This window comes from Cynocephalus volans, chromosome 7, assembly GCF_027409185.1.
Source record: "Cynocephalus volans isolate mCynVol1 chromosome 7, mCynVol1.pri, whole genome shotgun sequence".
NCBI classification, from domain to species: domain Eukaryota; kingdom Metazoa; phylum Chordata; class Mammalia; order Dermoptera; family Cynocephalidae; genus Cynocephalus; species Cynocephalus volans.
Genome location: NC_084466.1, coordinates 45,583,353 through 45,597,975, shown reverse-complemented (window position 1 = coordinate 45,597,975; position 14,623 = coordinate 45,583,353). Strand labels below are relative to the sequence as shown.

Sequence of the window (14,623 nt, the reverse complement as noted above, 5' to 3'; positions counted from 1 at the left end):
ATTTTAATATATATATAAATATATATATTTAAACCATAAAAAGTTCTAATACACACTATGACGTTGATAAACCTTTAGAACATTAAGCTAGGACAAATATTGTATGTTTCCACAGACATGAATTATCCAGAATATGCAAATTCATGGAGACAGAAAGTAGATTAGAGGATACAGGGGGCTGGGTGTTGGGAGGAATGGGAATTTATTGTTTAACAGTTACAGACTGTGTTTGGAGTGATGGGAAAAAAGTTTTGAAATAGTAGTAATGATTGCACAGCATTGTGAATGTAATTAATGCCACTATATTGTGCACTAATGGTTAGAATGGTTAAAATAGCTATATATGTATAGAATGTGTGTATGTATATGTCTACACACACATATATGCACATATATGTTTCCACAATAAAAAGAATGGGAGGAGTCAGTGTAGGCCTGATAGTGAAATTATATTTAAACTAAGACCTGAAGGATGGGAAGGAGTGCTTTGCAGATATCTGAGAAGCCAATTTCCAGTAGAAGAAAAGCCAGTGTAAAAAGCTTTAGGCAGGCACATCACTGCATGTTTGAGGAGCAGCGAGGAGCTGGTGGGCCAGGATGGCGGGAGCAAGTGAGTCATGGTAGATGAGATTGAAGACAAGAAGGGCACCCAGACTTTGTAGGTCTTGTAGGACATCATAAGTGCACATCATCTTTTATTATATAAAAATGTCTGAGTCTTGGAATATTGTGAGGAGAGGAATACATATAGCTTACCCTTGTTTTAAGAATATCACTCAGGCACTCTTAGAATAGATTAAATGGGGAAAGTTTGAAATAAGAAGTCCAGTTAGAAGGAAAACAGATAGGAAGGAGGCTTGTGTAATAATTCAATAAAGAGATGATGATACTTAGCCCAAATTGACCAGAAGAGCCATTGGAATGTGCATGGATTGGATGCATTTTGGAATCAGAAAGAGAAAGATGTTCCACAAGCATAAAAGAGAAGAGATACAGATAACTCTATATTTTCTGACCCGAGTAACTGATGGAGGTGCGATTCACTGGGTTAGAAGACTGAGTGCTGTAGTGGATGTGCGTGTGTGCATGTGCATGTGTGAGTCTGTGTGTGTGATTCTAAGGAGGAGATTACAAATTCTGTTGGACATGTTAACTTTGGTTCATCACTGAAATATCCAAGTGCAGATGTTAAATCGGGGTTTGGGTTACAAATTCTGGAATTTAGGGAAGAGATCCAGACTGAATTAAACATTTGAGTGCATTAAAGAAGGTATTTAAAGTTTTAATATTAGATGAGCTTCTCAAGAGAAGCATATAGGTGGAGATGAAAGAAGACTAGGAAATGAGCATTGGATCTCACAAGGCATTTAAACAAGCCACATGCAAAGAAGAAACTAACAAAGAAGTCTTAGAAGGAATGGGCAATGTGGTAAGAGGAAATCAGAAGATTGTGATTTCCAGGAAGGCAGGAGAAGAAAATGTTTCCAGGAGAAGGGAGTGTCCAATTATGTGTCTGTAATTTAGAGGTTTCATGCCTCACCAGCAAACCACATTGTCAGATATATTGACATGGTAGTATGCTCGTGTGCATGAACTTGATGGTGAATGAGTTTATTGGTTCCTGAAATCATTTTATATATTTTTCTGCAATAAACCAAAAGTTTATCACATATGAAATAATTTATACTGCAATTCGTTATGTGAACAGCCAATTAAAAAAGATATAATGTTCTTAAATATAAAAATAGTGTAATTTTACCTAGAACCACCTAACATTATATCGCAGAAAGCCTTCACTGTGTTAGAGTTCCATGGCAAAGATTTTAATTATTATTGTTCAGTATCATTATTCAAGAGTATGTCAATGATACCAAAATTAATGATACACTTAGATATAAAAAAAAGAAAAAAAAAACAAACAAAAAAGAACTCTTGTAAAAACAGAAGAACCACAAAGATCAATAAAGTACAGGGTTTGAATGTAAATAGCACTACAAAATTATTTTTAAAAATCACTGTATTTCTCCATATTTGCAAATATGTGGATCTTAAATATGTAGTGTGGAACAATTCCAATAAAATTAAGCTGTACATATGCTAATAGGAACACAACCATAGGGCATTAAAAAGAAAAATGAGAATAAAAAGATTTATTTAAAAATATGATATTTTTTTCTATAAAGCTTCAAGAACAATGTGATATGTTAGGATAGAAATATGAACAGAACTCATTTCAATAGGGTGCACAATTTAATAATTCTAAGAAAAAAGCATATATAGAAGCAAAAAATATAGTCTTTATTTTATGTTAAAATAGATGATGATACCCATCAAGAAAATATAAAACTGATATCTTTGAAAGACCTATGAATTTATACTTTCAGTGAACTGAATATAAATGAAATATCATTATGATAACCATGTTTTAGTAGTGTATACATTATAAAGATATTTTTGTTCTCAGATATTTTTACTTTTTTTTTTTTTTTTTTTTTTTGAGAGCGCAAAGCCTCGTTAATATCTACTAAATTTTAGAGTGGTATTGTGAACGGAGAACAGTGTACAGAGAATTCATTATGCGATCACTGTGCCTTTAAGAACACAGGAAGAATTTTAAAGCACTTTCTCTTAAAAGAGCCAATGAAGGAACTTCCTTTAGGGAGGGAAGATCAGCTCTGTTAAAACAAAGCAGAACAATGAAGCATTTTCAGACTCACAACACCACTCCTCCTTTTCATAGTTTGGTTTGCCCTCACAAAGTAACACCCTGGCATCCACATTAGAATTGAGATCCACAAGGCATCTCTTTCATCCCTTACTGCCAAAACTCCTCACTAGTAATAATTAACCATTCCTGGCTTCTCTCCAACAGTTTAATAAATACTGGAACAGCTCTGGGCCTCAGCTGCATTTCCAGCTTTAGCTATGGAATGACGAGATTCTGAATGAGATTTGCTGAATAGCATCAGTGCAGCAAAATGACTACTCAATTGTCTATTAATGAATGACCATTATTTAAATACATATTTTGTGTTTAAATATGTGTGGAAATGCTCATTCAAAAGGATCATATTCAGCTTTATAAAGTTTATTTCATCACTTGCCTCAGAAAATTGTTAGTATATAGCATCATAATACTTGATAATCACTCTAAAAATCACTAATTGTATACATTTCATATAGGTTTGCTCTCCTAGGTAATGTCAATGGCTTTTATTTCCAGTAAATGATTTGTGATATTCAATGTCTACACAATAAAGCAATACAGGTGATATTTAAGGAATAGCTAGTGTGAATGTGTTATTTTATTTACTTGAGTAAATTCCTCAGTTTGGTTTGTGATGTTATTAATCTTAAGTGTGCACAGAGCATATAACTGAATGCCTTAATAAGAGTGGATATTGTTGTATTTATTAGAAGAAATGGTTGGGATGAGGGAAGGAATTTTCTTTTCCAAACTTCCAGTTTCTTCTTAGGGAGGACAGCATTTTGACTCTTCTAATTATGGGAAAGAAAAAAATATGAGAAAAACTATTTTCATTTCTCTCACTTTTTACTCTTCAAGGCTGAGGGAAATGACTTATCTGACTGGTAAAAAAAAAAAAAAAAAAATGGAGGAAGGGACCATGCAGATATAGATTCTATTTTTTTTTTTTTTTTTTCAGAGTGGCCTCTCTTCAGGATTTATTCACTCTCTGTGTCCTGGGGCAGGTTTTTCCTCTGTAAGGGAAAAAAAGCGGTGCTACAGTTTGCCTCGGACTAATGGAGAGATCTGGCTTTCCAGGGATAAAGGGTTAGGTTGTCACATTCAGCCAGTGGTCCAAGCAAATGTCTTCCCATCTATGCCTCTGACTCCTGAGTCTAATTTTATACATATTCAAAAAGCTTTAGGGGAAGAACTCCAATATGAATAAACACTGACACAGTTGCTCTATAGTGAATATAAACACACAGTGTATGTTTGAGTGAGTCTTAATATCCTTGACAACTTTGTGTGTCTATTTTCCTAATCCCAAAGAAAAATTAGATGAAGTTCCAGCCCTGGCTTTAAGGCTGTAATCTCAAAATGGTCTTCTTCTGCCTAGCCAACAATAAAGTAAGTGATAGTTTGTTTCATGAAATCTTTCTAAAGAATCAAGAAGATAACTTCACTAACTGGTTAGTGCTACCTGCCCAGTTTCTGACTTGGGATTCCACTTTGATGAAACTTGCATGAATCTTGACTAGAAAGTGAACCAATTTCTTCATGAATTTCCTCAGAAAATCATTTTGCAGATCACCAGGGGAATTTAACACAACTTGGAAGCATATTTTGAGAACATAGCTATTAAATCCAAACAAATCTTCCTTGATTTATAATAAAAGTTAAGTTTTATCAACATACATTTACCCCAAAATTAGAGTATAAATAATCACTTTGGATGTTGACCAAGAATTAACACACTACAATCAGGAATTCAGAACATTTATTGCAAGAGCTGAATAATCGTAAATAACGTAGAACTGGCAAAGCAGTAACAAGGATAATTGTTTAGATATTTATTCTGTCAAAGTCATCAAACACCCCTCACAAACCGACAAAAATGTACTTCAATAAGCAATGCACCCCTACCCATTATTTTCCATTATACTGTGGAAAAATGTGAACTGCTATTTACAAAGTAATTTTATTTTTGGTAAGAACAAATTAACTATCAGATTAGCAAACCTTTTTTTTTTTAAAATTTTTTTGTTTTATGTTTTTTTACTTTTAAACTGATGGTGAACCGTGGCATTAAGATAACTTTCACTTCTTTCAATAAGGACATTTTGTTGCATGCTATTTATTTGTTTAAATCATCTGTCATGCCTTAACAAAAACCTCCTAAGAATGTTTGAATTTGGATTTGTTTGTTTGCACGTGCAACTGAGATCTTATTAACATTAGCTGTCACTCTGTTGATTTGACCTAAGTGACAATATGCTGGTACCTGCCAGGCATTGACCAACTATGATAACAAACAGTTAAACAGCAATAATTAGAGATTTATCCCTTTATTTCCCCCAACTACCCTACCTGGAGAATGTTGTTACATCATGAAGGCACAACACATTAAATATTTTGTGGCTATGGTCTAATAACACTTGTGTTACAACAACATTATTGTATATGAGGATCAACACAAACTGCCATTTCAACAAAGTTGTAGACACACATTTGCCCAATTGAAACTATTTTTGAATAGTGATTTTTCTTCAATATATGCTAATTTTGATACATTAGTTTTGCATGAGTGACAAGTACAGGATATTATATCACTTTTGACGGATAACACTTTCCCGTTTACTTTCTCACTTAATGGTACTAATTAAGTGATTTTGCTTTTGCCTACTTTGAATATAAGGATATAAAAATGTAGGTTCTGAATTTCCAAACTTTTGCAGAAGTCCTCTTCTTTTTTTTTGGTATAGTTTTCATTTTTTTTCTTTCATCTTTATTTTTTTACAGAACTCCAGCATCATAAGCTATCATACAAGAAGCAGGATTTCAGAACCTGTTTTTAAACACAAGTATTTGAGATCCTTTGAAAAATGTGTGTCAAGACAGACTACTAACGTAGAAACACCTCACTAAAAGAAACAACAAAAATCACAACAAAAAGGTAAATGAAAAAAAGGAAAGAAGCAACCATAAAACAAAATTATGCTATGACATTTTTAGGTGAATGTTATAAGTACACAAAAGTTGTTAATAATAACTTGCTTCTATTTACAAATACTTTAACACTGATTGACTTACAAGTGTCCACTGACGTTGTTAACAACACAATAGGTTTAATGCTTATCTTTTAAAGTTTTGTTGGAAGCATAATGTCAAGTAGAGCAGTCCCAGCACTAATCAATGACAAAAAGAGCACAATTTTCTAACTGGATATGTTTGTCAGTCACTCTAATCCATGGAACTTTCTTACTCTCCAAATGCATATTCTATTTTCGTAGCAGCAGTCCAGGGTCCAAATAAAATGCAATAATTAAAAAAAAAGAAAGAAAAAAAAAAAAAGAAACATTTGCACAATGGAGAGATCTCTGAAGAGTTTAATCAATTCTAGTAAACAGGATCACATGGCTAATAATCTTTTCCTTTATGTTGCAAAACATTGTATTCTCCATGGTGCTAACGTAAAGTTATGGATATCCCTGCTATAAGGGGCATAGTTGTAGAGATATATTAAATACATAAAGCTCTGACACACACGGTATTAGCATGTCTATTTAGATTAAAGTTACTAGGTCCCATATAGCCTTTTCTTAGAGTTGGTGCTCCTTAGGACTCTCAATAGACCCTCCTGCTTGCTTATAAGACTTCAGATTTGCCAGAGGAATGTCTGTCACGTGGCCGCCATTGTTGAAATGACCTTCATTGGAGCCATACTGCTTACGGTCATTGAACTGGTTCCTGTTGCTGTCTTCTTTCCAGGCTCTGGTCAGCGTGTGCCCATTCACAAGCTTGTCCTTCTTGACCCATTCTTTCTGGGGTGCAAAGGTTGAGAGAGGAGATTTTGGGTGTTGATAAGGACCCAAGCCAGGAGGCATCCAGCAATTATCAGAGTGACCCAGAACCAAGCACTCTTGAGTGCACATTTCTGTAGCTTCAGCTAATCCTCGGGGACCCAGAGGCCCATCTGCAGAGGACAGAGACAGAGAAAATAAGAAAATTGTTAGAATTTTTATTTAAAATTATTTCCATATAGAAAAAATATGTTTATTTTTTTACGAAAAGTATATTAAGTTAAGCAATCCAAAGATATTCTCTATTGTTTTAAGGTTGACATAAAATGAATCAAATTCCTGTTTATGGAGGTAAGATTGCTCTCTTTTCTTCCTTCAGCTTTTGTTTACATTCAGAAATGTTGATAGAGACATAGATTACATTGACCTATAGATAGACAAGATATGGGTAAACAATATAACCATGTTGTATCATTTTTTATCAATCCTTCCATGGCATTTATACTATTACTGATTTATATTCTAAGAATTTTCTGGAATAAGCTCATATGTATGAGAACTAATAAAAAGTAGAACAATTTTGTGTGCAGTGGTGAATATGTAAAAGCTGCAGCTCCACAAAAATAAAAAGCAAAAGTACTGCCTGAAACACAACATTGTTAAAAATAAATACTCTAAATGGTTATATAAAATATATTTTTTCTATATAACCACTTGTTTTCTTCTGTATGAAATCATATAAAAATACTTTTGTCTAACATATTTATAAATTAAATGTTCATTTCAAAGAACATTTTAACTAAAGTATCTTACTAAAGACACACCTGGTCAGCTATAAGCATTCTGAAATCCAAATATATTAAGAAGCCATTTGTATCCAGTGACAGTGTGGGTTCCTCCAAACTTAACTAAACTATTTTCTAGATTTCTAAATTATAAAATTGGAGCCAAGTTGCAAATTGAATTACATGAAGTCCAACCAACATTCAGGGTGAAGAAAGTCATCCTATAATTTAGCTTTTATTTTTTTCACCAGTAGGCAATCTAGAACATACATTTTAATGAGGATTTCAACAGTAAACTCTTTTCTGATTGTGTAAAGAGGAAATCATCTCTTTACTGAAAACAACAACAAATGGTGATAGAGTTTTGATGTGTTGCCCCACCAAAACTCACTTGGAAATTTGATACCCGATGTGTCAGTGTTGGAAACTGATTGAGTCATGAGGGCAGATCCCTCATGAATGGATTAGTGCTCTCCCTGGGGGAAGAGAGATTAATGAGTGAGTTCTCACTCTATTAGTTCCCGTGAGAGCTGGTTGTTGAAAAAGACCTTAGTACGTCCTCTCTGTCTCTTGCTTCCTCTCGTCATGTGATCTGCTGTACCTGCTGGCTACCTACCACTTTCCACCATGAGTAGTAGCAGCCTGAGGCCCATGCCAGATAAAGGGGTCCCAGAATCATAAGCCAAATAAACCTCTTTCCTTTATTAATTACCCAGTCTCAGGTATTTCTGTCATAGCAACACAAAACAGACTAATACAAATGGCTAAGGAATAAGGTGGAAGATTTTTTTGTTTGTCTTTTGTGGGATTTGTTTCAATCCTTGATTAAACAGTCAAGTGATAAGTGATAACTTGGAAATTAGGACTTGATTTCATGAATAAGGTTAAGTGGATAGGCAAAAATGCCTGTGACATAACGCATTTTCAAAAGAAGGGAGTCATCAGAAAAAAATATAGAGAGAAAAGAAAATGAAGAAAACATACCTACAAGTTTGCTTAGTCAACAATTACAATAACTAAATGATTGGAATATAGATCTTTGATAAAACTCAAGTTAGCACAACTAATATTTTTAAATGCCCAGTAATTGTTGGGCTTTTATATTAACATCTATTTGCCTTAATACTATTCTAATGATTTCTTTCATGTGAAAACATTCCTGCTGAGATAGGCAACAGCTGATGGTAAAGACCCAAGACAGCAAACCACAGGTAACATCAGAATAGACTCTGGATATGAAAAAAAAAAAAAAAAAAAGTGGCTAAAGTGGACTATTTCTTACAAACCCAAATTTTAGTCATTTTTTAAATTCTAAAAGTCTTCTTTTTAGAATAAAATTCCTTTCCATCTGACCCGTATTCCCATCCCCTCAAAAGCACAGTTTTATTTTGTTTAAATACACATTCATTACTAAAAACTATTTCTCTCACAAACCTCCAATGATTACTTACTTCCTTGGATATTTAATTTAAACTTCTCTATGAGCCTTTCTTTGCCCTCTATAATCTGGCCACATTTTAAAAGTTCAAACTAATTTCTCACTTTTAGGTTCCCTTTGGTGTACTCAGTGACTTTGCACCAACAAAGCTAACACATTTTGCTCAAACCAATCCATGCTGCTTGCATTAGGAATTTCAGGCTTAGAAGATACTTTTTGCCTGTCTTGTTTTCATTTAATTACTGATTCTTTCAAGGGTCAGCTTGTGTCTCATATACCACAAGCAAGCTTCCGTAACAATACCAAGTCATGTGTCATGTGCACCTTGAAAATTTCCACAGATCTTCCTTTGCTGATGCATAACACATTTCCTGATTGAGTTCCCCCAACTCTTACTTTAATGTCATTTTTTTCTTTTGGGTGAAATTCCATACATTTGCAAGTTTTTTATTTTTGTTTTCTTCTAACTGGATTGAAAATTTATTGATGGAAAAGAAAATGGCTTATCAGTCTTCTGATTCGTTTGTAGTGCTAAGCAATAGTGTTGATCTATGAACAATGTTCATTGTTAATTAACATTTTATGAGGTTAAAATGTTCTGAGAATTATAAAGATATCCCCCACTTAAAGGTCGACCTTAAGTAATTATAAATAGAAGGTGCTGATTTCATGAACCTCATACCAAAAGCTTCCTCAACAGCAAATGCTTTTGTCTAGTGATACTTCTTGACAGTTAATAAATGAATTATTTAACTTCTCTGGTTAAATATATTCACTCCTTTCTAGACATCAATGGAGATAATCACCAATTTGAAGTGTAACATATCTTGAAGCTGTATGACAACCCTTAATCTTTTCCAGCATCATTAATAAATTTTTATTTTATTGTTAATGTCTCCAAAAGAAAAAAAAATGAATTATTAGCTACCTCAGAAATGCCATTAGAATCAGATTTTATTGAGCTCATCAAAGAAGAGAGAATATGCAAGGTTATTTTTAAATTAGCCTTATCTAACATATACTGCCATCTTATTAAGACATATTACCCCAAAATTGAGAACGATATGTGTGTGTATCTATAAGTGCATGTGGACCTTAAGTTTTCAGCATTGAGTGACACATTTTAACATATAGAGTACACTGTATATCTTTTTCTTTTTCTTTTTTTTTCTTTCAAATTGCTAATGCATTTATTTTACAAAAATGTACTGACCATATCCTATGTGTTGGCACTGTGACAGACACCAGGAATATATCAGTGAGAAAAATATCCTCAGGTAGCAGCGATCTATTCTGGAAACAAATAACTGCCTTAAGAGCAGTGAACTGAGAGGAGAGGAAATGGTGTCATGGGGGAGGAATGGGGGGGAAGTTAACTGACTTAGGGAGACTTTTCTCTTTACAAGGTAACAGACAGACTTTGCTCCAAGTTATATTATTTCTTCCAGTTCCTTAAAGTTCTTTGTATAGATAATTGACAAATTAGGACATTTACAGTTAAATATTTTGTATACTGTGCAAAAGTTTTAACTCGAAAAACATCAATTTCTTCCCACGAAATAATATTAACTACTCTTTGAGAATCGTACTTCTTTTGATTTATTCTTGTAAGTAAATCTGAAGAATTTTAATAAAGTCTGTAAGTAAATTCATGGAAGTTGTGTGGATTCTTAGGTAAGTCTTTTAGCTACCCAAATGCTGTGTAAGATTTAAGAACCATGCCATGAGGGGTGACAATCAGCACTGTATCTCATGAATATTCATAATAAAATAAATTAAAAAAAGATTTAAAGAACCATCTTCAGGCCCAATACACAGTGACACTCAGATGAAAGGCTGAGTTTTTTTGTTACTTAAACTCCAATGAGAGAAGCCTGCCAGACACAGCCACACAAGGAGTTGGACCTGGGAACAAGGTAACAACAAACTGGATCTCTAGGGGGCCATTTATATACAAAAGTGAGGTGGGGTTATCTACGTTTTTAGGTCTCTTGGTGAATATGCTAATTTGAATTATTTCTTAAGCACCAGGGCATAGGGGCTATCTCAAATTTTTTAATACCTTGCCCCAGGGCAAGTAGTGACTCAGAAGTATAAGAGCTCTAGAACGGAAGTGGCAAAGTATGAACTTAGCTAATAATACTGTATCATACATTTCTAAATAGCTAGATAAGAGGATCTTGAATGTAATCACCACAAAGAAAAGATAAATATTTAGATGATGGATATGCTATCCACCCTAAGTGAATCATTGTACCGTGTATGCATGTAATTGAAAGACACTGTACCCCACAAATATGTATATTTAAAAATAAAAAGAAAAAAAAGAAAGGGAAACTGGCTTCTAGCTAGGGCCTCAAAACTGGGTTATGACAACAATAAAAAAAGAAAAAGAAAAACAAAACACAAGCAAAAAAACCCCCAAAACTGTATACACCAATTTTTCTTGTCTACCTTATAGGGTGAGCTACATTTCTGGAAAATATAATTTGCTTTAAGCTTTGGTAAGGTTTTATTTTGTAAAATAGGGAAATTTTACTTTTTTTCTTTAGGCCTATGTATGAGTATAATTCCCAATAATTGCGGTGACAGTAAAAGGAAAAACAAAACAAAAAGCACAATAAATTTGCTTTGGGAAATAATGCTTCCAATCTTCCAAGTTTTCTCTCATAAAGTCAGTGTCATAAATTGATCAGAATAAGAATCTTTTTTAATTCAATAAATTGTTATTCCTTAAGGTAGTCTCTGCCCTATACAGGTTTATGATCTGATATATGCTAATCATTGACTAGTTTTCAATTCATTTCTCTCATTTTAGAACTAGTGACTGAATGTTTCTTATGCTTTTAAAAAGTAGGAAAACATTTTTTTTAAATGTTAATCTTCAATATGGACATGTTCCAAAATATGATTAAAAATAACATACAATTTTTATCAAGCATATAATTATTTTTGCAGAAATACTGCAGAATTATATGTACTATACTATAATTATTTATCTTTGACATATAATTTTTAATATTACTATATGTAATTGTCTTAATGAGGAATAATTATTTTTATTTTTATTCATATATTATGTCAACCAATATTTATTCAAACCTAACATGCATCACATGAACCATTGTGATGGACTCTTAGATGGCCTGAGATTTTGTGCGTTTGAGTGTGTGTGTGTGTGTGCATGTGCACTCATGGGCATGTGTTTTTTTCCTGTTTTCTCCAATTTTTTAATAAATTTTGTAATGTCCTATTTGTACTACATCATGAAGTATCTGTTTAGAATTCCCAACAGGACTCCAGAGTTTTTATAAATACTTTATATTTCATCATTTCACTAATTTATTTTCTTTCTCTTAAAAATAAAGTAATTAAAATCCTTTATCATGATTTTTTTTTAACCACTGAAACATTTATTAATTTTTTTTCAAAAGTCAAATTTGTTCCCTTTCACAGTCTTCAATTTATGGATTTGGTTATCCTTGGTTGTTTAATGTTTAAAGATGCAAGTGCTGATAAAACTGTACAAGCCATCTGTCTCCGCATTTAAATTCTGAAAGCAAGAAAAACAAAAGCACATAACAAAAAGCTTCTTAAAAGTTGTCTCAGTTAATATTTATATTTGGTCTCAAAGTATTTCCCTCTCCATCTTCCCACAACTCACCTTCTCACTCAAAACTAAACAAAATATTTTCCAAAGGTTTAGAAAACCTTTAACAGCTGTCAGAAAGCTGCCTTAATTATTGACTTTTAAAGACGCAGGTTTAAAATGTAAAACAATCCAAGCTAATGGAACTCCAGCTATATTTAAGTGGTAGGGTTCTTGAGGGTCCTTGGTATCATTTTATTGTAGCCAGAAGCAGAACTGTTGCTTCATTGATTAACTCACTGCTGCAATTAACAAGTAGCTTCTGGTCTGTTGACCAGATGCTTTTCAACCTGATTATTTGGAACCCTTTAATTCCAAAGCTAGCAACCAGTACTAAAGAAAAAAAAAAAAGAATGAGACCTTTTTACATTGCTGGTTAGATTTCATACTGCATAAAATTTTGGGCCTTTATATGAATTTTTCTTAGAATTTTTATATTAGGTATAATACGTCTAAACAGATTGCCAGAATGGAATTGTAACACAGATGTCATTTCCATGTCCTTTTGGATCAAACTCATCTCACTCTAGTTTTTTGTTTTGTACAATTTTTGTATAGAAAAATTCCTCTTCAATACAATATACATATGATTGTCATGTTATAATATCCTTTTTATGGTAAGAACACCTATCACTATTTTTATGCAAAATATTTGTTCCTAAGTTCCAATTTTGCTGTATTTCCCCAGGACTAGCTTGAGTGTATAATATGCAAAGACTTGTGCATCACTGAACACATTAAAATGAAACATGTTCACTGATTTGGATTTGCTAAAGAGTTTCTCTGATATTTAGACATGGTGATGTTTTAAAGAAATTTCTATTGTAAGGAGATCTTTATACTAAAATTTTTTGCTTTGCACTTGCTGGTATTAACATACTTAAAAAAATATTAATTTTCAAACTTGCTCCTTGTCTTAAACAATCTTCCTGCAGTAAAATTTTACAATAACAAATATTCTCTCGTTTTAAGTTAATTTTAGTGCTTCTAGGAGACTAACACAACAATATTTAGTATTTTAACCCTCAGTTTCTTTCTTTCTTTCCTTTTTTTTTTTTTTTTTGTGAGACAAAGTGTAACAGCATAACAATTTTTGGTGGATTACCTTTTATACAAGGCTAATAAGCTAATGGTCAATGTTTCTGTAAATCTGGAGAGACCTGAAAGAAATGTAAGCAACACATTGCAAATTCACTTGATAGACACTCTAATATTCACTATTACACCATGTTTTATATTTATTGAACAGTCATTATTATAAATCAGTTAATTTGCTTCCAATCAGAACATGGCAAAAATTAAATTCAAATATGAGAGCTGGCATGAGAAAGGGAGGAAATTATTCAGCTTTGACCTCATTCCCTTTGAAAACTTCATTTCTACTTCAGGCCACTTTATTCTATTCCCAATGAATACTTTTAAACCACTGTCACATGAGAATAAATGGTTATTCAGTTATTTTTCTGCCTGTATTATACAGAAAAACAACCAGAGGATAGGAATTTCATTACCATTGCAACTCAAATGGTATGCGAAACAATTATGTGGGCAGTCTAAATCCAAAGGTAGATATGGCAAATTTGAGTATATTTTTATAAAAAATTTTTCCATTTATCTATTCATTCATTCATTTATTCATTCAGTAACTTTTGATTCAGCTCATGTTAGGTTCAAAAGATTATTACATAGAATATCTAAGATAAGAACCAATCCGTAAATCTCCAGACACATGATCATCATAGCTAGGGAAACAGAGGAATAGATGTAAGCCCTAGTAGAACAATGAATTAGTATGGACTTTGAGAAAGTAATTTTAAATTTCCTAGCTCCCAGTCTCTCATCTGTAAATAGAGAAGAAAAAAAGACTAGATTTTGATGCATGACCTCTACACATTCCACATTCTTTTATTCTTTAATTAAATATCACTGTGGTTTTTCATCAATATAACATAGCAATCAAACTTTTCACTGTTTTTCATATTTTTATGACACTAATGAGAAGCCCAAGATAGGGCAAAGAAATTATAAACCTATTATTCCAGTAGATTACTTTACTACTTAGGTCGCATTTAGGTTTTGGAAAGTGAAATTATATTAGAATAACCGTATTTCTAAATCTAAAGAAAAACCTAATGGCTTTATCAGAGTTTTAGCTTAGAGCTCAGATTTAAGCATAACATTGTGAATGCATCCATAGTCACCTTGAGAAACAAACATGAAAACCCACTTCAAGAGGATTTGACAAAACCTTTGGTCAACAAG

General features: G+C 32.8%; 1 protein-coding gene across 4 annotated transcripts in view; it reads right to left on the bottom strand.

The window, feature by feature from the left end:
* Positions 1-6,288: 6,288 nt before the first annotated feature.
* The window catches only part of PCDH9 (protocadherin 9), an 873,028-nt gene continuing 864,693 nt past the window's right edge, over positions 6,289-14,623 (bottom strand). For all 4 annotated transcript variants that reach the window (XM_063102896.1, XM_063102898.1, XM_063102897.1 and 1 more), the window contains one exon: positions 6,289-6,662. In XM_063102896.1, coding sequence (XP_062958966.1) covers positions 6,289-6,662 — 374 coding nt within the window. The remainder of the gene's footprint in view (positions 6,663-14,623) is intronic.